Source organism: Pezoporus wallicus, unplaced genomic scaffold (genome assembly GCF_028554395.1).
Source record: "Pezoporus wallicus isolate ANWC-B61680 ecotype Strahan unplaced genomic scaffold, APGP_CSIRO_Pwel_v1 contig_8673, whole genome shotgun sequence".
In the NCBI taxonomy this organism is placed as follows: Eukaryota; Metazoa; Chordata; class Aves; order Psittaciformes; family Psittacidae; genus Pezoporus; species Pezoporus wallicus.
Window position 1 is genome coordinate 622,448 of NW_026637196.1, and position 19,447 is coordinate 641,894.

At 38.9% G+C, this 19,447-nt stretch overlaps 1 protein-coding gene across 1 annotated transcript in view; it reads left to right on the forward strand.

Moving 5' to 3' along the window:
- The window catches only part of ZNF106 (zinc finger protein 106), a 35,477-nt gene extending 22,021 nt beyond the window's left edge, over positions 1–13,456 (forward strand). The window contains exons 7-23 of the mRNA XM_057403920.1: positions 56–674; positions 1,551–1,620; positions 2,459–2,613; positions 2,695–2,755; positions 3,060–3,401; positions 4,686–5,461; positions 5,842–5,899; positions 6,376–6,521; positions 6,852–6,986; positions 7,170–7,286; positions 7,788–7,979; positions 9,029–9,091; positions 10,053–10,172; positions 10,632–10,703; positions 11,475–11,546; positions 12,184–12,330; positions 13,325–13,456. Of these exons, the coding sequence (XP_057259903.1) occupies positions 56–674; positions 1,551–1,620; positions 2,459–2,613; positions 2,695–2,755; positions 3,060–3,401; positions 4,686–5,461; positions 5,842–5,899; positions 6,376–6,521; positions 6,852–6,986; positions 7,170–7,286; positions 7,788–7,979; positions 9,029–9,091; positions 10,053–10,172; positions 10,632–10,703; positions 11,475–11,546; positions 12,184–12,330; positions 13,325–13,381 (3,202 nt within the window). The 3' untranslated portion in view covers positions 13,382–13,456. The remainder of the gene's footprint in view (positions 1–55; positions 675–1,550; positions 1,621–2,458; positions 2,614–2,694; positions 2,756–3,059; positions 3,402–4,685; positions 5,462–5,841; positions 5,900–6,375; positions 6,522–6,851; positions 6,987–7,169; positions 7,287–7,787; positions 7,980–9,028; positions 9,092–10,052; positions 10,173–10,631; positions 10,704–11,474; positions 11,547–12,183; positions 12,331–13,324) is intronic.
- Positions 13,457–19,447: the final 5,991 nt, after the last annotated feature.

Here is a 19,447-nt window from a genome sequence, read left to right on the forward strand (position 1 = left end):
TAGATTTAGCTGCCTTGTTACATGTATATTTATTTTTCTTTTTGTCTTGTTAAAGGTTTGGCATCGAAATGGTGCCTCTTGTTCAAAATGAGCAAGAGGGTCTAGAACCTGGTGAAGAATCTGATCTGTCTTCACTAGAAGGATTCCAGTGGGAAGAGATTTCCTTAGCAGTGCCTGGCTCAGCCAGAAAACGTAGCTTTTCTGAAAGTAGTGTTGTTGCAGACAGAACTCCTTCTGCTTATAGCTTCTTCAGTGAACAAGCCAAAATAAAAGAAACTGGGCAAATAACTGCAGACAGCCCCTCGCATCATATAACATCTGGATATGAGGCAAGTGCTGACATTGAGGCTGACTTGAAACAGGAGATATCTTCTCTGCCTTTGTCACCAGTTATGTCTGAAAAAACTGAGACTAGTGGAAGGAGTCAAAGTCTACCAGCCACTTCTGAGGTCGCAGGCCTCACAAAACAAGAGCAGGAGAGCCCAGAGAAGAGAACACCTCTTCTTGAAAAACAAAATGTGCTTGAAATCTCAGAAGAAAACCATCCAGCTTCAAATAATGCTTTACTTCTTACATTGTCTAATAACATAGATGCAGCTACAGACAGCAGCTGCACATCTGGTACTGAGCAGAATGACAGCCAAGGAATTGGGAAGAAAAGAAGAGCAACTGGAGTAAGTGTGCATCTTTGTCCAGCTTTGGTGCAATAAGAAATGTTTTTTTCCCAGTCAGTGATCATTCAGCCTTGGAATGATCTCTGCAAGGAGGACTTTATTTGATTGTCTTGTACACTAGATAGCCTCAAACTAATTTGCGTTTTTGACTGAATTTTTTTAAAGAATTTTTTTTCATTTCTGCCTTCCTAGTGCAGGACTTTTGCTTATTCTTTTTTAATTAATAGGAATAGTAAATGCTCTTTAATTTTGATTTGTAATTGATGTGCTATGCTGGTAAATGAGAGCTATTAAAATAGTTCTGTGGAAGAAGTTGCTGTTGTAGGAAGGATTTGGTGTTCCAAAATTTAAATGGAAGATAGGCTGTAGCAGAAATTTGTTTTCCTTAAATGTTTCTGGTTTTATGGTCAAGAAAGGAAGGACAAACATGTCTACAAAATTATATACTTAAAATTATAGCCTTAACTCTGAATTTGTTTCACTGTCCTGTCTTGGACTTACCCAGAGGGGAAGAAAAGGTTTCTGGTCAAAATCCTCGGAATGGTTTTGTTAACTGCAGAAAGGGATAATTTTAATTCCTCACTGATTTAATCCTCTAGACTTCCAACTAAAAACATAGGGCAGAAAATCTGACCCAAGTGTGGTCTTAACATCTGAGCAAGTAGAAGGCTGTTAGCTTGGTTAATATTTTTTCCTCGTTGAGATGAAAATGTGGCACTCACTTTGTTGCCCTCCCTTGTATGAGAATATACAATTAATTTTGTGAATTCTTCTCTATGGGTACAAGCAGTAGTTGAAAAGACAGTGGATGTTTAACTTTCTGATTTAGGCAAAATTGCTCCTGTAACTTTTGTTAATAAATTATTTTACTTGCAGGAGGGATCCTCTCCTGAGATCCCTAGTCTAGAAAGAAAGAATAAGAGAAGAAAAATCAAAGGTAAAAAAGGTGAGTGACTGTCATACGTATGTGCATCTGGTATAGAGGTTATAACTAGTAGTTGCGCTATTAATACTGCTGACTAAATACTAGTAGTATTTTGACTTGGTTAATATGTTAGTTCCTTGATGTTACTTTGGTGCTGCTTGGGCTCTTCCTGAAGATCATGGAGTAGACTGCTGTCAAGTCTGCAACACTTTCTTTGAAGCTTCCTATCTTAATTTGTCAGGCGTTATTTCCAACAGAAAACTTTGTGCCTCCTTTCTGCCTGCAGTGGACTTCAGAAAGTAATATAGGAGCATCTTTTACAGAGTACTGTGCTCAAGAGATTGCAGATATGAGTCTTGTGGCTTTAAGTCATCTGGGACTTCAAGAATGATCTTTCATCACTGGGTTTTCTTTTAAGCTGCCCTTCCTCGGCTTCTAAATTAACTGAATAATTTAAATCTTGTTTAGCTTAAGTTTGCCTCTGTCTTTTTAATGACATTAATGGAAAGCATGTATTTGTACTTCCTGTACATGTGTGCCTCAAGAAAAGATCCTTGTGGAAGAGAATGACTTTGTTCAACTAAACTAAATCAGTGCTGGCAAAACTATAATGGAAATAGTTATTAGAGTCAAGGTTGAGAATCTGTAGAGAGGAATACTGGACTTTGCTCTTCTTTCATGTGTATGTGGCTATTCCTGTGCAGTTTTTCCTTTTCAGTCTCTTGTGTGACTAGTGATACTTAACCTAATATATGTGATTTCTACAGTAGAGGTGATAGTATTTATTGAAAAACCATAGGTAATGTATTTTAATGTATTGTCAAATACAGTTATGCACTGCATTTTGTTTCTTTTTCAGAACGTTCTCAGGTAGACCAGTTGTTGGCTATTTCGTTGAGGGAAGAAGAGTTAAGCAAGTCCTTGCATAGTGTGGACAGCAGTCTCTTGCAGGCCAGGGCTGCCCTGCAGGCTGCGTATGTTGAAGTTCAACGGCTCCTTGTGTTAAAGCAACAGGTAACAGTGGGCTTTTGAGACCATCTGAACTTTTGAGTTAGCAGCCTGAAAAACTGCCTTTAAACCAAAATTGTTTTGCAGATAACCATGGAAATGAGTACACTGAGAAGCCAGCGAATCCAGGTCTTGCAGGGGCTACAAGGTATGAGATACCACAAAACTATACCAGTGGAATTCTAACTTGTGCATTCCTTAAAGTCACAATCTTGTAAAAATTCTATTTAACTTCAGTTCACTTATTTAAAATATGTGACAAAATCTAAGGCTTTCCACTAAAGTCTTTGTGTGATCTGTCATTTTTGGTAGTGCCATCTAGTGGTCTTCACAAATTTTTCTCTTCCTTGGTGGTGTGTTCACAAGAAATGAGCTTCTGGCACCACTAAATTTTATTGTAAAATACGAACTTTTGGTTTATATTTTTTTCCCCTCTCTCCTTTTGCTATTAGAAACATATGAACCTTCTGAGCTGTCAGAGCAACTTCCCTGCAGTGTCTCAAGTGAAAGAAGAAATAGCAAATCTCATGTGGCAGCTGACTTAGTTCCTGCAGGCGCCTTCCTGCCCCTGTTGGACACTTTGTCGTCTTCTGTAGCTCCATTTGGAGCTTCTGTTCATGTTCCCGTACCATCACCATTCCAGTCTTCTGGCATTGCACCCGCTGCTCCTGCTGACTCCTCAGTACAAGTTAAACGAGAACCTGTGTCTCCAAAAGGCTCAGAAGAAAATGTGAATTCTGTACTCCAGAGCTCTCCATATGCTTCACGAGCAGAAGAGGGGGAGCAAAAGGATGGTATGTTTGGCTTGCCTTTGTTTTAGGAGAGTTAGTTTTAAGGAAATAAAAAAACGTTACTTCCCCAGAAGAATGTAAGATGGTTCTCAAACCTGCAGCCTTTTGTGCAGGGGTGAATCCCATTAATTTGTTGTAGGACCTCTATGTATAATGTACATATAATCCTCTATATAAAGGATTTTCTAACAGGTTGCAGCTGTGTGTGACAGTTACAGAATGGGTGAGACAGCTTTCCATTGATTTATTTTAAATATACGTTACACCTTCAGCAAGTTCTCGTTTTATCTTGGAACTTTCCATCTGAGGAGGGTGTGGGGGGAGATGTTCACATTTAAGCTGTCTCTAGTTGGATGCATAATTCCAGAGCATCCAGTCTGTACTGTGATGTCTGTAACGGTCGAACAGCTTTGCCTAAGCATTGCTGTAGGTTTGATTTTCTGGTTTCTAAGAGACAGAAGCAGCAAAGTATTTCAAAGGCTGGAAGCTTCCTGTTCACGTTGAGGGGTTCCACCTGCTAAATGCAGTGAACTTGAAACATCCTGTTCTGGACTGTAGTTATTGCAAATGCAACTGGGAAATTTTAGGGTGGGAAACACAGCTGTGAGATGCTGCCTGTGCTCTTAGTCTGTCTCAGTTGAGAGGTTGGATTGGTTTGTTCGTATTGGCTTCAAATTAGAATGACAAGGAGAGCATGTTTGCTCTGTCATTTAGTGCACCATAGATAAACAGGCAAAGCTTACTCTGTCCTACAGTGCTGCCATTCCCTGGATAGAAAGTATGATACTGCAGAGTGGGTAGTGCATGACTCATCTACCTTGAGTTAGGTTCAAGTAAATTGGTAGAAATAACTAATGCAATGAGTTAAGTAGAAGTGTCATGGAGCAGCTGAGGCGTATTAAGCATGCACTGGTTAATATCGGACCTACAGCAGTGGCGAACAGCTGGTAAGGGAGCACACAGTGCCGGGTGGTAGCATCTTAAGCTGACTGCGTAGGATTCACTAAAGGTTGTTTGTCAGAAGTCCTATAGTTAGCCAGCAACTTGAATGATGTGCCCTGTTCCTCTGCTTCTGGATACACAGTTTTATTCCCCAGGTATGTTTTTTTAAAAGCCTGGATAGCTGCCTGAAATAGCAGATCTGCATGTGCATGTGTAGCTTTCAACATCTAGAAATACATACTTAACATGCACAATTAAGAATAAACAGAAAAATCGGGGAAAACAATTTTGCATAAATATTTATTGCTGTACAGATTGACTATAACACTTTTCTGTTGTCTTCAGAAGAGACCAACCAGAAAACTTCAGTGTATCCAGTTATCTCTGCAACCATATCCCTATCAGAGCTGGCAGCTTGTTTCCAACAATCTAATCAAGATGTACACAAGCCTACTGTGGACAGTGGAGAAGCTGGACTTCCTGAAAACCCTTCTTATTCACTGTCTGATTTCAGCAAGAGAGAAGCAAATGATACAGTGACTGAAAGCTTTTTACTGGCTCAGTGTAGCACTTCTCTTCCAAAGCATTCGGCCCTTCTAGAAATGCCAGTGGATAAACCCCCCAAATTGTCAGCAGAACCATCCGAACAACAGATGGCAACTGGTGTAGTCTCAGCAGAAAAAGGGAGCAGGAGGCGGAGAAAGTTAAGGAAGAAGAAAACTCTGAGGGCAGCCCATGTGCCAGAGAACAGTGATACAGAGCAGGATATCATTGACTCTAAGCCTGTCCGGAAAGTCAAGGGTGGAAAGGTTCCTAAAGGAGATAAAGTTACTACATCCACTCCTCCAAGACAGGAGGATGGAGTTACTGCTCACACGGCAAGAAACAAAGATGAGAATGACAGTGATGCTTCTTTGGAACTAGTGGAATTTCCAACACCCCAATATGAGGTGGTTGATGTTGGTTCATCAGAGTCTGGAGATGAGAAACCAGACAGTCCCTCAAAGATGCAGTCACGTGGCTCTGTGGATCAAACAGTCCTACATGTGTCTTGCTCGGGTTATGATGAAGTGACCTCTACCAGTGAGATTGGCACAAATTATAGGGATGATGGGAAAAGGTGAGATTACCGCAGGTCTTTCAAAAGTAAAAGCATTATACAATAGTCACAAGAGGCCCATCTTCTTTTCTTTAGTTTGTTTTTTTTAAACTTTCTATTCAGAAACTCTGACAACATCAGTAACTTAATTTGGTAGTGAAATAAGGGAAAATGGAAAATGAGTCTGCTTTTTTGGTCCGACAAATAAATATGTCTTGTTACCTACTAATTAATATAAGAACAAGGCTGCCCTCCCTGGAAAGTTTGGTTTTGAGCTTATCTGTTAAAGCCTGTTTCCTACTAAGTGCAGAGTCTTGTATTCTGGGGTGTCATTTGCACCAAAATTTTGTCTGCAAATGAACTTGCAAAGTCTGATCTCGCTGCTCTTTATTTCTGTGTTGCAGTATGTCTGAGATGCAGACTTCCGTAGGATCGCTAAGAGGATCAAAGAACTCATCAGGTATATCTTTTAACCTTTTCTTGTGATACTTTGTGTATAGTATCTTGCAAGACTTTGAGTTAAGTCTTGGTGAAACTGCTTCCAGTGGGAAATTTTGTCCTGAAGATAAAAAACAGTGCTAAAAACTGAAGTGGGAAGTGATGCATACTCACTAGGTCTTATTGAATTGCTGTGTGCCTTGACTCCTCTGCATTGCCCTGTGTCCTCCCACACAAACACTTCTATTCCACAATCTCTGTAGAGCTGTAGGACAAATAATAATATAATCCTTTTGCTATTTTTAAAGAGCTTTCTGCATTTAACATCATGTAAATGGTCCTTCTGGCATTTTATATTGCCTTTTGCCACTTACAGGCTCCACCAGAAACCCACAGGTGCTAAGCCCATGCAATAGTTCTACTGTTTGTTAATACAAACAGCAGCAGTGTGTTTGCATGTGTTCCCATAATCAGAGTACATGTGTGTCTGCCCTACAGAAGTGTCTTCAGAGCCAGGTGAAGATGAAGAGCCCACAGAGGGAAGCTTTGAGGGACACCTGGCTGCAGTGAATGCTATTCAGATTTTTGGGAATTTGTTGTATACTTGCTCAGCAGACAAAACTGTTTGTGCCTACAATCTGGTTGTAAGTAAGGTGGTGGGAATGTTTTGGTGTGGTGAATGTTTTGAATGGTGGATGCTATGTTGATTGCAGTCACAAGGTTGCAGTTCTGTTTTTGTAAAGCCTTACTATGTAGTTAAGGAAGCAGCTGCTTTTTCACGTACCTAATTTTGTTATGCTATTCTTCAAACTTCTCCCCCTCCCCAACCCCTTCTCCCTGTGAGAGGACTAAGGGGAGATAGATTGCTGCACGTGTCCTGCTTTTGTTAGCTGTCCTACCCCACTCAGTCAGGCGCAGATCCTGAGAGGTATAATGGGCTTTTATGTTGATAGACCCTCTGCTTGCCTTTTCAGAGCAGGAAGTGTGTGGCCATCTTTGAAGGACATACTTCAAAAGTGAACTGCCTCCTAGTCACTCAGACAAATGGGAAGAATGCTGCACTCTACACTGGCTCAAGCGACCACACTATCAACTGTTACAATATCAAGGTAGTCAAACTCTGTGTTGGTTAACATGCAGTGTAATGTGCATTTTTATTTAAGTGTTTCTCTGCAAATATAAATGAAAAAAACCTTTGAAACCCGTATGAGCTGTAGGTGAAAATTATCATTCACTTCAGGCTTTTTTCCCCGAATTGTTTTCAGTTAATAGCTACTTCTTTTTATTGTCAGACCAAGAAGTGCATGGAACAGTTTAAGTTGGAAGATCGAGTGCTCTGTTTACACAGTAGATGGCGGATCCTTTTTGCAGGCCTTGCAAATGGCAATGTGGTTACTTTCAGCATAAAGGTTAGTATCTTTAAATATTGGCAGTTAAAAGCCTCTTGCAGTGCTGTTTCTCTTCACTCTGTGTTTCTTTCTGTTCTTTTTCTTGAGTAGAAAATATATTTGTGATTAAACTATTTTGGTATAAATGGTCACTGTTGACCCCTTTTGGTCCTTTATTTTGTCAGTGCACAAAGCTGTCCCGTCTCACCTTCAGGTACCTTTCTCTTAAGTGCTGTATTGTTGTCATGTTATCCCTTAAGGTGCCACCTGGCCTACCAGTCATGTATCATGACAGTTTTCTGACACAGATTATTTGTGAATCCTCCTTTCTTGACCATCAAAGTTATTTCCTTGATTTGGAAAGTTAGTTGTTCAGTTGCAACTCTTCTGCTGCTGAAATGGTGTGTTACTAAACTGAAGTCAGATGCTATAACAAGTACAGCACAGAAAGAACTCGGTGGTCTAGTCAATGCCATAGAAAAGTTTTAATTCTTAAATAACAATTTTTTCCTCACCCAACAGAACAACAAGCAGGTTGATACCTTTGAATGCCATGGCCCTAGAGCAGTGAGCTGTCTAGCCACAGCTCAGGAAGGAGCACGCAAGTTGTTGGTGGTGGGCTCCTATGACTGCACCATCAGTGTGCGAGATGCGCGGAATGGGCTGCTTCTCAGAACCCTGGAAGGTCACAGCAAGACTATCCTCTGTATGAAGGTAAGTGTCTCTGAAAATACATTTTTGATAATGACAGCTTAAAATGTTATGTTTGGGGTTTTTTTAGTTCCTCATCTAATAGTGAGCAGATTGTGGTAAGAAATAAAGGATTTTAATGGTAAAAGCTAAGTAAATTGGAAGAGAAATTGTCTCTGGCTCCCTGCCATATCTCACGTGTCTGTAGGAAGCATGTTTATTTCAAGTTGTTAAAAGATTCAGGGAATCCTGAATGTGAATTTGGCAGTAGAAGGAAAGTTGTGGAAAAGGTGAAGCTAGTTTTCAGGTACCCTAAGGCAAACATCAGAGGAAGCTGGAAAAAATGTAACTCTAGAGAAGTATTCTCTTTTAATAGAAGAAGCACTAGCAGTTGTATACAGGTTTCTGGCTCCTGAGATTATAAGCTGGAACTGAAATGCTTTCCTGACTGCTTTGCTGTGACTGCTATCATGTCACAGATAGGGGATGACTTCCATAAATTGTAGAGATATTACAGTGCAGTGGCACAACCTTTTTACCCTGTGAATTATCCTAGTCCTGCTCACATGGCAGCAGACTGTGGTCCCTTTTTGATCCATGATGGGTCTATTAAACTTCTTTTCTGGATTAGTACTTTTCAGGAGCACTTTCTTATGTGACCAGTGTATAAGCACACAGCACATCCAAAATTACTAGGAAACAATGGGCTTTACTGCGCATGCGCAAAGCAGCATTCTGCATTCAGTTTATTTGGTCGCTGATCTGCTGTTGTGCTGGCACTAAGACTAGCCTATAAGAAGGATGAGTTAGCCTGGTAGGCTGCAAATTTAACAACTTCTGGTGTCAATTGTGAAATGCCACAAATCATCATTAGGATACTACAGTACATTTTCTAGCTCTTATATAAGGAACTCAGTGTGTGCTTTGTTCTGTTTCCATATTCGCCACTGATTTTAAGTTTGTCAAATTTAGGAAATACTGCAGTGCAACTTTAAACTGAACAGCATCTTAATGCTTTACTTGCCCATTTCTGTGTCTGTTACAGAAATAATACTTAATATTTTTTTTGTAAGGTTGTGAATGATCTGGTATTCAGTGGTTCCAGTGATCAGTCTGTACATGCCCACAATATTCATGTAAGTATCACCTATAAAGCTGGAATGACTTTCTGTTAAGGCAGTGAATTCATGTGCTATGCAGTCAGTGTTTCCAGAATTTTTGACTGACTGGTGGAGCTTCCAGAAAAGTAAAGACATAAGATTTTGTTAATGTGACTGCATTATAGCTAACTAAAGAGGCATGAAAAGGATACATAAACATGCTGAGTCTTACAGTACGATATGCAGTGCTTTTTTATCTGGGGATATTTGTCTTGCAAATATCACGACATACAGACATGCTGATAACGTAGGAAGGTTTCAGAGCAAAGACATGTGAGATATCCTGGTGGGGGAAGAGTTTTGTTATTACAGGAAAAACTTGAACACAGTGTTCCAAACTAGTTGTTTCAAAAGCTGTTATACTATCTTGAATGCTTTGTAGCTCACCTGCTCTCTCTTCCTCAATTGCACTATCTTTCCCCTGTGCTAGCAGAAATATTCATGTAGCTATACAATAAGTTAGATTAAGAAACTTATCAGAGGTAAATTTTAATTGAAAAATAATAATAAAAAAGTGTATTTCTATGTATTTAGCTAAATTTGCTCACTGATCCTTGTGGCTAAATACTGTTAGTATCACCGCTAGAACAGTACTAGTTGCAGGGTAGGTGGGAACATGTGGCTAATGATGGAAAGAAAAGTAGATAGTTTTCATTGTGGCATGCATTTCTATGGTACTGGAATGGCTCTGAGTTAACATGGGCAAAGAAAAGGTTAAGTCATATTTGATCATAATCCGAAAGTACTGTCACAGCAAATGAAAGTCTAATAGTGTTTCCATTTTTTGAGTAGTGAACACTGAAGCCAGCTACTCTATGTAGGCTAGGTTAAAATGTTTTTAATTGTTAAAAAATCCAACAACAAACCACAAACCAACCCAAACAAAAACCCTCAAAGCAATAAATACCTATTTGCTTTTTGCTTTTCCTTGATGCAGACTGGAGAGCTAGTACGGATCTATAAAGGCCATAACCATGCAGTAACGGTTGTCAACATTCTTGGGAAAGTGATGGTGACAGCATGTCTGGATAAATTCGTTCGTGTTTATGAACTGCAGGTAAGAAAATAGATGCTTAAGATGACATATACCTAATATGCATTAATTATTTTGAAGTCACATAGGTTTAATCTTTATGCTTGCTGATCTTAGGCCCATCCCTCTCTTTCCTGTTACTAAGAGTATATAATTGTCTCACCAGCCAAAATATATAGATTTTAAAGATTATAACCTAAACCATTATTTTTGGAACCTGGGTTATCTTCAGACAATGACAAATCAGAACAGTGGGGAAATGTTAGTTTTGTCTGCTGGAAAATCAAGTGCTTAGTTGGACAAAAAGAGTTGAAGCAATGTAAGCAAAAGCGAGCTTTCGTGGTGGCTGGAAACTTTGGAATCCACCAGAGGAGTTTACTTGCTACCCAGAAAACTGCTCTCAGAAGCACTGTCATTTTCATGTCTCTGAAAATGCTTAACTGTCAAGTGATTAAAGTCTGTTTCTGTTTTTTTTTTTCCAAGTCACACGACCGCTTGCAAGTCTATGGAGGCCACACAGATATGATTATGTGTATGACCATCCATAAGAGCATGGTAACTTCCTTCTTTTCACTGGTCTCAAATAGGAGGTTGTAATTTTCACATGCATATACAGGACAGTATAATTTTTTCAGATAATGAAATCAATCTGCTGTCTCACTAAGAAGAACTTAAAAATGTCAGGCAAAAATCAGTTTGCTGTCACAGCTCTGTAACTGTAATATAATTGTCTTGGGGAAAAATTACTTCTAGCTTGATGTAGTCTTAAAACAATAATTCTGTTTATAGTGATGATTGCAGTGAAGAGTTCAGAAACAGTAAAATATTCCCCCTTCTCAAGCATCAGTCCTGTTTGACTTTTGCTCAAGAGAGTCACATACATGTTAGAGAAGAACTTCCCCCACAGTCAAACCTCTAGTAACCTTTGGTAGAACCTAAACAAAGGTATGAGACTGGTTTGGGTGCACAGGTTTCTTCATGCATCTGCCCTGCAAGATAGGTTTCAGAAGCACTTCTGGATAAATAACTTGCTTAAAATAGTCATTAAATACATTTATTAGTAACATTGTATTTTGAAGTTTTTCTGAACTGTTATGACACTATAAACAACAGAAGTTATGGAAACATTTCTTATTCATTAGTAAGTTTTTGTAAACAATGCCTGCAAATCTCCGTTAGATTAGATCCATTTTTAAATTTAGAAGCCTTGCATGTTGAGATTTTATTGTTGTTTACCTCATGTACTCTGCACTGAAGCCTCCTTCCAAATTTGACTTTTTTCCCTATTATTCCCAGCTTCCTTATCCATAGATGTTTCTTTTACAGATCTACACTGGATGCTATGATGGCAGTGTCAGAGCTGTGAGGCTTAATCTGATGCAGAATTATCGTTGTTGGGTAATAAGCGATATGTTTTTAGCCTTCTTTTGTTACAGTTTTTAGACTAATTTTCTGGGGAAGGTCACTACTGGGTCCTGCAAAGCTTGACCTTTATTATAGTTCAGTAATATTTTTAAATGCATATATACTTTTAAAATATAAGTATGTATCTCTAGTTCCAGTTTTCATGATCTTTAGTATAGGTTTGTGCTTTGGGGCAGACTGATAGTAGCATCTTAAATTATTTTTCTTTCTGGAAACTTTAAAGATGGTGACCTGTAACTGTTTAAAACCAAAAACTTCAGCTGAATGACATAGAAAAGCTGATTTACTCTGTTAAATAAGTTTAATTAAATTCCCAATGTCTCTGTCTCAGGTAAGCTTAAATCTTGTAAAAGTTTAGTTCCTGTGTTCCTCCTGCCGTTCTTGCTGATGATCTGGGCTTGGCTAGAGGCAGGAAGAATCTCTGTAAAGGTGCAGTTAAAGCAATAGAGACTATTCATGTAAGTAGAGAATGGAAATGACATAAGAAGACTAAAAAAGAGGTGGCATGTGTGTGAACAGTTTTGGTAGAATATTGCGAGGCAGCAAGAAGAAAATAATTAGCTAAAATTTTTTTTTCCTGGCTTATTCTGTTGTTTTTTTTTTCTACCAGTGGCATGGATGCTCACTGATCTTTGGAGTTGTGGACCATCTGAAACAACACTTGCTAACTGACCACACCAACCCAAATTTTCAGACCCTAAAATGTCGTTGGAAGAACTGTGATGCTTTCTTTACTTCCAAGAAAAGTTCCAAGCAGGTATGTGGTTGAATTAACGTGGTTGTATTTGGCAGCAGAAAGTACTTTACATCACCACAGCTGTGGGACTTGATCCTATTTCTCTTAAAAAGAGTTAAGTTTTTCTAATCTTGATAGGCTTAACTACATATAGCTAGAGTCACACAGATGAATAGGGTTCAATTCAACCTGTGACAGATACGTGCAACTAAGTATAGTAACTTGAAGTATGGTTAATATAAAACAGCTTGATCATAAAATAGTATATGGAAGGGCTAAAATTCTGAAATATTAAAAGAAATTCTGATAAATATAAGTTTAAATTAAGTTCTTGCAGGAAGATTTTAAGTTGAATAAACATTAGTCTTGAAACAGGTTTTTTATTCTCTTAGTTTTTATCCATCACTACCCCCTTTCATTGTTGTGGATACTGATGCTGTTTGTTTATTGGCATGGGATTGGTTTTGCTACCGATCTTTAAGTAGTGCCTAAATTTCTGAGTAAATGCTGGCACAGATGGGAGAAAAATGAAGAAGACTTAAGAGCTGGATGAAGTGATGTGGAAGGATTGGGTGGAAGAAAGGTTGTTACCTATAGTCTGATAGGCAAAATCCCCATTTTAGTCCTTGGCAATATAAACTACCTTCCTCTTAATGTGTTTCAGTACATGCAGTGGAAGGAGGGTTTGGAGAACTCAGAAACAGAGTGGAGTCCTTAATTTCTCTTTAAGCACTGGCTTTGGATATGATGTGTTTATTTGATATGCTTTTATAGTCAGAAAAGAAGATGGTTTTTATTTGCCTAAAATCATGTGGTATGTGAGATACTTTATAGATGTAATTTATTAGCTTGGCACTGATATTTATTTTTTTTTTTTCAGACAAAAGAATTTTTTAGAAGCTTTAAGCCAAAAAATGTATCATCCAGCATGTAACTTTCCCTGACACTTCAAGAATCTTTTGCAAAGCTTTTTTTGATGGTTACTACTTTTAACTGACTTCTGGTTCTTTCCTAGGATGCTGTAGGACACATTGAAAGACATGCTGAGGATGACAGCCGGGTTGACTCGTGAAGTTGTTCACCTCCCACATTGGGAAGTAATTTTATATGTCAGAATTATTCCAGAAAACATCCATTTCTTACTCCAGTCTTTCCTCTTTCTTTTCCCGTTTGGAATGCAAAAATGGAGTGGGGCTGAAATGCCTTGTTATGGAGGCTGCAGGTCATATTGCACTCTGTAGAAATAAGGCTGGTCGATTAAGACTTGGCCCAAATGGAAGATTCTTGCAAGTTTTTAATTCACTGACAGATAAGAATATTCCCTCCTCTTGTCTGCTTTGGGTTTCTGTTGTTTGTTTTTCCTTTTTGTTTTTGTGTTTGCTTTTGTGTTTGGTTTTTTTTAAGCAGCATAGTCTGAGTGTCCTTGGGAAGACCAGAGGGGTGTTGAGAACTTAGATTACAATAGGTTCTCATGTTTGCAAAATCAGCTTGAAGCCTCTTATGTGTCTCAAACATGTCTGGTTTTATGTTGTATCCAATTTTTTTAGGTTATTTTAACAAAAACTCTGCAAACCAGAGTATGACAGATTGTAACAGTGTAACTTGAATACCCAGTGTACATTTTTACTTCATAAAAAAGGTATTTTATGGAGAACTGGAATAAGTATTTTTTTTAATGTTAATTGTAACTTATTTTTTATTCCTTGTGTAAAAATTGCTATAACTGGCATAATATATACAGTGACAAACTGCCCAAAATACTGTACCTCCTTTTGTTTATTTGGAGGAAAACACTTTATTTCTGGAGAGGTATGCCAGTAGCAGGAAAACAGCCAGAACGGTGGCTCTGCTCATGTGGTTTGCAGTTTTAGTCTTTTTAAATATAGGTCCTTATGTACAGGAAAGAAGTAAGCGATGTCAGCTTTTGTTTTAGTTAAATACCAGAATAACCACTGCTACCTTGATACAACACCATAATTAGATTCCTGATTTTATTTGATATCTTAGTGACTGAACTTTGCAGTTCCATTTCTTCATGGCATAGCAAACTTCAGAGAAATGCAAAGGCACTGCCTGTCTAAATGCATCCACTTAGGTTGTGTTTTGTTTCTGTTGTGAACTGGCTTAATTGGCTTGGGCCATATCAAGTTCACAAAACCTCAACTGGGAAGAGTGGAACAGGATTTTAAAGGATTTAAAAGTACAGTTCTCAAGCAGAAGCTGAGGATAACAAATGCATACCACATGGTAAAGTCTTGCTTCTACTTATACGGAGAAGCCAGTGCAGAGGTGAAGACTTTCTACTTGTTAGGATTCCTCTGCAGGCATCCCTTGGGATGGAAAACTTTACCCAGTTAGTTCAGTGAAATGTACTTCTTGCATTTGCAACCCTCTCTCCCCTAACGACACTAATTTAGCAGAGGGCTCTTTTAAACAATGAGGCTAAATGTAGCAATGATCTTTGTCTCTGCTTTTGCCTAACTTGCTGCTCAGGATAAAAAAGAAGCAAGGTTGCATTAAACTGTAACAGAAGGTAAAAACATCCCAGTGTCAAAACTGAGCTGCTCACAAATGATGCGTTTCAAACAAATTAAACTTACTATTTTTACTAGGCAACTTTTTGACCACTACTTTGATGCTTGGTATGCTAAAACAGACCATGTAAGTTTTATAGCCTCATTCTTTGCCTATGAAGAAGCCTTTTTAGGCCAAGAAACTGATTGAGGAAAGCCCATGCACGTTCCACTGGAACTTCAGGGCCTTCTCTGAAGCACACTATTTTTTTCTTTGTAGTGGGTAGTGGAGTATCATTTCTCTTTAATTGCTTGACATTGATGATTTTTTTTTTTCTGAGAGACAAGAATTAGATAGGAATGAGGTGCAGGAGCATCCTACTTCAAAGACAAAGGAGTCTCTGAGGTCCCAATGCTTTTGTGGTGATATGTTTGGGGTTTTTATTAGCTGTTTGTGGCCAGGCAAAATCCCAGATAATGTGGGTCAGACCCCAGGCTGTTTCGAGGGTGGTTTGGTTTTGGGTTTTGGGGTGTGTTTTGTTTGTGCTTTGGGTTTATTTTTATTATTTTTCTTTCTGTGGTGTGTGGATGAAGCAGTTCAAGGGAGAATCAGGTTCGGGGAAATCTGAAGTGTCAGTGTTTTCTGATGCAGGCTGCATTGCTCTAAAGTCTTGAGAGTATTTGGGTTTTTTTCCATGACCTAAGAGCAGAAGACTGCATAAGACTTAAACCATTTCCAAAATTACTGATACTCAAGAGTAGTTTGGGGAGTTTTTTTGAACCTCACTTAAAGGAGGATGTAAAAGCGTGGCATAAATCAATGTGAACGTCTGAAGCTGTCCTTCATGGACCGTGCTTGAAGTGAAGGTGTGGAGGTGTGTGTCCTGAGGACAAGCATTCTGAAAACTAGTATGTGAGAGTAGGTTTTGTTACTTCTTCCTTGTGATTCTTCACGTTCTTTCATCTGTTTTGAGGAACATGTGAAGATCTTTCTCACTAGGTGTTGCAGTGAACAGTTACTACACTGTATTTGCATTCCTGATTGCTTGTTTGGTTTCTCTTTTCTAATTGGTAGAAGCAGACTTCCTTTTCATGTAGTTTATGATACTTCTTTATCTGCCTTGAAAACAGTCCTTCTGAAAAGTCTGGACTTACGAAATCCAGCTTTAGCAGTGATACCTTTTGCTGCTTTGTAGGTCATTTCAGATGTATGGTAAGAATCTTAAAGTGGGTAAGAGGCAGGAAAATAGCAGAGCTGCATGAGTGTTTATAGAATTTTGTTTCCTGAATTAAGAACAATTTTTAAAATGGCCCAGGGGGCCAGAGGAAAATGCTGTGCTGCTTTCTCCTGAGGATATCATTTGCAGTGAAGTTGTACAGCTGTGGAAATCCACAGGCTTCTCTGGAGTTCTGTGGGAAGGTTTCCTATTTGTTCAGCTGGAATTCAGTGCAGCTTTTTTTATTGGCCGTTCACTTCTTCTGGAGGCAGTTGCAGAAGAGAGATGCCAAACTAATATACTGGCTTGGTAGCCATTAGTGGCATCCTCTCCAGTCTTGGAACTTAGGGTTTTGACTGCTGATACACCTCTGGTTGAAGAGTTCTGTGTGAAAAGCAGTGCTGCACCTCTGAAGCCTGTTTCAGGACTATTTTTGTTTTCAGTTTGTTTTTTATGCAAGTAAAAAGTTGTGAGTGGAAGAGTGAGTAGAGTGAAGGTTTATTTTGTGGTTAGCTGTGTTTATCTTATTAGTCAAATGTTAAATAAGGAGCTCTGGACTTGCTATATGGCTGACTCCATAAGGCAGACCCTTCTTGTGGGGAAGGCACCATTTTTCTCTTAGCAGGATTGACATTGTGTCTGTTAAGCTGTGAGCCTCCCCAGCAGACAGAAAATGCTCAGAGCCATTGCATGATTTTATGATACAAAGAATGGGCCAGGCACTACTGAAACCAGTTACATCATTCTCTTCAAAAGCTTGAGAACTTTTGTCATAGCATACCAAGCCTTGCCTGAGCTCCAGAAGGAGGGTGTGAGTAGCATAAAATGATCATTTGGAAGTTCACATGTTCTGCAAAGCTTAACCTTCCCCAGCCCAACAGACTCATGTATTGAATAAGACAATGGTAGGATTGGTCAATAGTTGTTTCTCCTTTATCCTTCAAATGATAGGGGAAAATTTACAGCTAATTGGCAGTGCAAAACACTCTGTGGCCTATTGCTGCTGTTTCTGTATGTGGAAGGGGACAAAAGGAAAACTGCTGCATCCGTTGGTATGAAGATGCATTAAATATCCCAGCTTCTGCTTGCCTTGTGTCACTTACATGTGGATTACAGACTTTAACATACTGGCACATGAGCTGCCTTCTGCAAAATAGCAGGAGTTTGGCTGTGCAGTATGTTTGAAGTAGTGCAGTTCTTAGTGCGCATTTCAAACTGTACAACATGGGTAAATGATAACTGAAAACTCACAATAAACTGGAGGTTCCCAGAAACAAAATGTGTTGTTGAGAAAATGTTTTCCCCTTCTTTTGAATTAAAACACGGGTACAGATGAATCTTGGTTTTCAGGCTTGTAGGATACTATCATGCAAGCAGTCTGAGTTGTCCAGAGTTGCAGAGTATGTGAGGGAGGATAAGGAAAAGGTTTCAGCTGCTGTTTGTAGTAGTTGTGAAAGAGCGAACTGTGTAGGTATATATTCTGTTATCAACACCTGGCACCTTCTCAAATTTCATTTTGCTGTAATAGTTGAACAGTCTCCTTGGAGAATGGAAGTGGAATAAAGCCACATGATTGTGTATGTAATAGTTTAAGCTGTGTAGAACACGTGCACAGATTGACCATGGGTTTCTTTTCTCACTTTGGTACAGAGCTGTGAGCATAATGATGATATTTTACACAGCAAAAGAAGAAAAAAAGAAGATAAAAAATAAAAAAAATAAAAGTTCTCTATATTGTTACAGTTTGTCAGTCTGACTCTTCTTTGTTTTGAGTAGGATGATTCACAGCATTCAGTAGAGATTTACTTTGTTCTGGGCTTTTTTCCTTTTTTAAGAGGGCTGGATGAAATCGGACAGGCCACTTGGAAGCTCCAGTCCTAGCAGGAGTGTTGCATGTTTTTGCTCTCAGCGTGCCAGAACCTCACACCTTGTTGTTTGGCAGGTAAATTGGAGGCACCAATGGGTGCCTTGAAGATGACGTACTCACTCTCTTGCTTTCATGGCCCTTACGAAGAGAAGTTCTCTAGAGCTGCTGGTAGTTCACTCACCACAACTTTAAGGACCAGTTTTGAGTTGCCAGTAAAAAATACCAATTTTGATCTTTTGACTGGTAGATTTTGTTTTTTCTCTGAACATCCCAAATAAGCACATCTCTGCCATTTTCTTTTTTGTATGGAAAATAATAGCTTAGTGGAGATAACGCATGGCTTGAAGCCAGGGCTCCCAGAGTTCCAGTCATCTTAGAAATGTGATTTGGGTTAATACAAAACTTAAAGGAGAAGAACTCTTCTTTAGATAACCTATAGGATTTTCTTACTCTTTTAGAGTAAGTTACAGTGCAGGACTTTTTAGTCAAAACGTTTTCTTTTTCTTAGTGACCTTTCAGTTAAATGTACTACTTATCAGAACAACTTCAAATGGATGCTACAATCTGTTTTTACGATTTTGCTTTACAATAGTGGATTGCACTGTTCCTTTTCCCTACTAGTGAACCAAGTCAAAGGTTCTTTTGACAAAGTCTTGGTCTCTTCACACCTTTTCTTGCCCATTTCATTTTTCCTTCCATTTTCACATTCATCAATGATTGGCCAGTTCTGAAGGCCTGTCTTCCTTAAAGCTGATACCTATGGAGCCTTTCAACTGTTAAATGATTTCCAGTGGTTGAGATATTAAGCAGATTTCACGCTGGACATAAAACTCCAAAAGCTGCTATGTATTCAGGAGAATAATGGAAGAGTGTTCAGTGTTTTGTCCTCTTCTTTCAAACCAAAACAACCACCCTGAAAATTAGGCCAAAATCCGGCTGATTTTATTTTGGGGTCAATTAAACTGACTGTACTTACAGATTCTAATACTCTTCCCAAAGTGGTCATGCTTACATAGTATCCGATTCCTCTTACCATAAAGAAATACATAATGCTGTTGGGAAATAGGATTTTGAGGGGATACAGAGGATGTGTGTCTGTATAGATGCATAAATTCACATCTATAAGAGTTTGTCTTGGATGTGTATCAGCTTCCATAATGTTACAGAGACTGCAGTTACAATAAAAACCGTTTAAGATCTCTACTATGAGGTACTAAAAATGAGAGTAAAATGCTCAGTCCTCAGTACTTTCACAAAGGCAATAGACCAAGCTGTACCTGGATAGTGCAGTCCCACGTTTCTGGCACGGCAGAGAACCAACCTGTGCAGCCGCATCTGTAACAACCAACATCAGTGCTTGGGATTCATAATATTAATAACGTAATCTTGCGTAATCACATGTGAATTGTTCAGTCACCATTATGAAGATGCTGACATGGTAGTATCAAAAGCAGGACCAAGAGTTAATGACTAATTACAAGGTGGCAGTAAACACTTCTGACTTCCACAATTCATCTGCAGTCCCAGTTTTGCCTGATTTG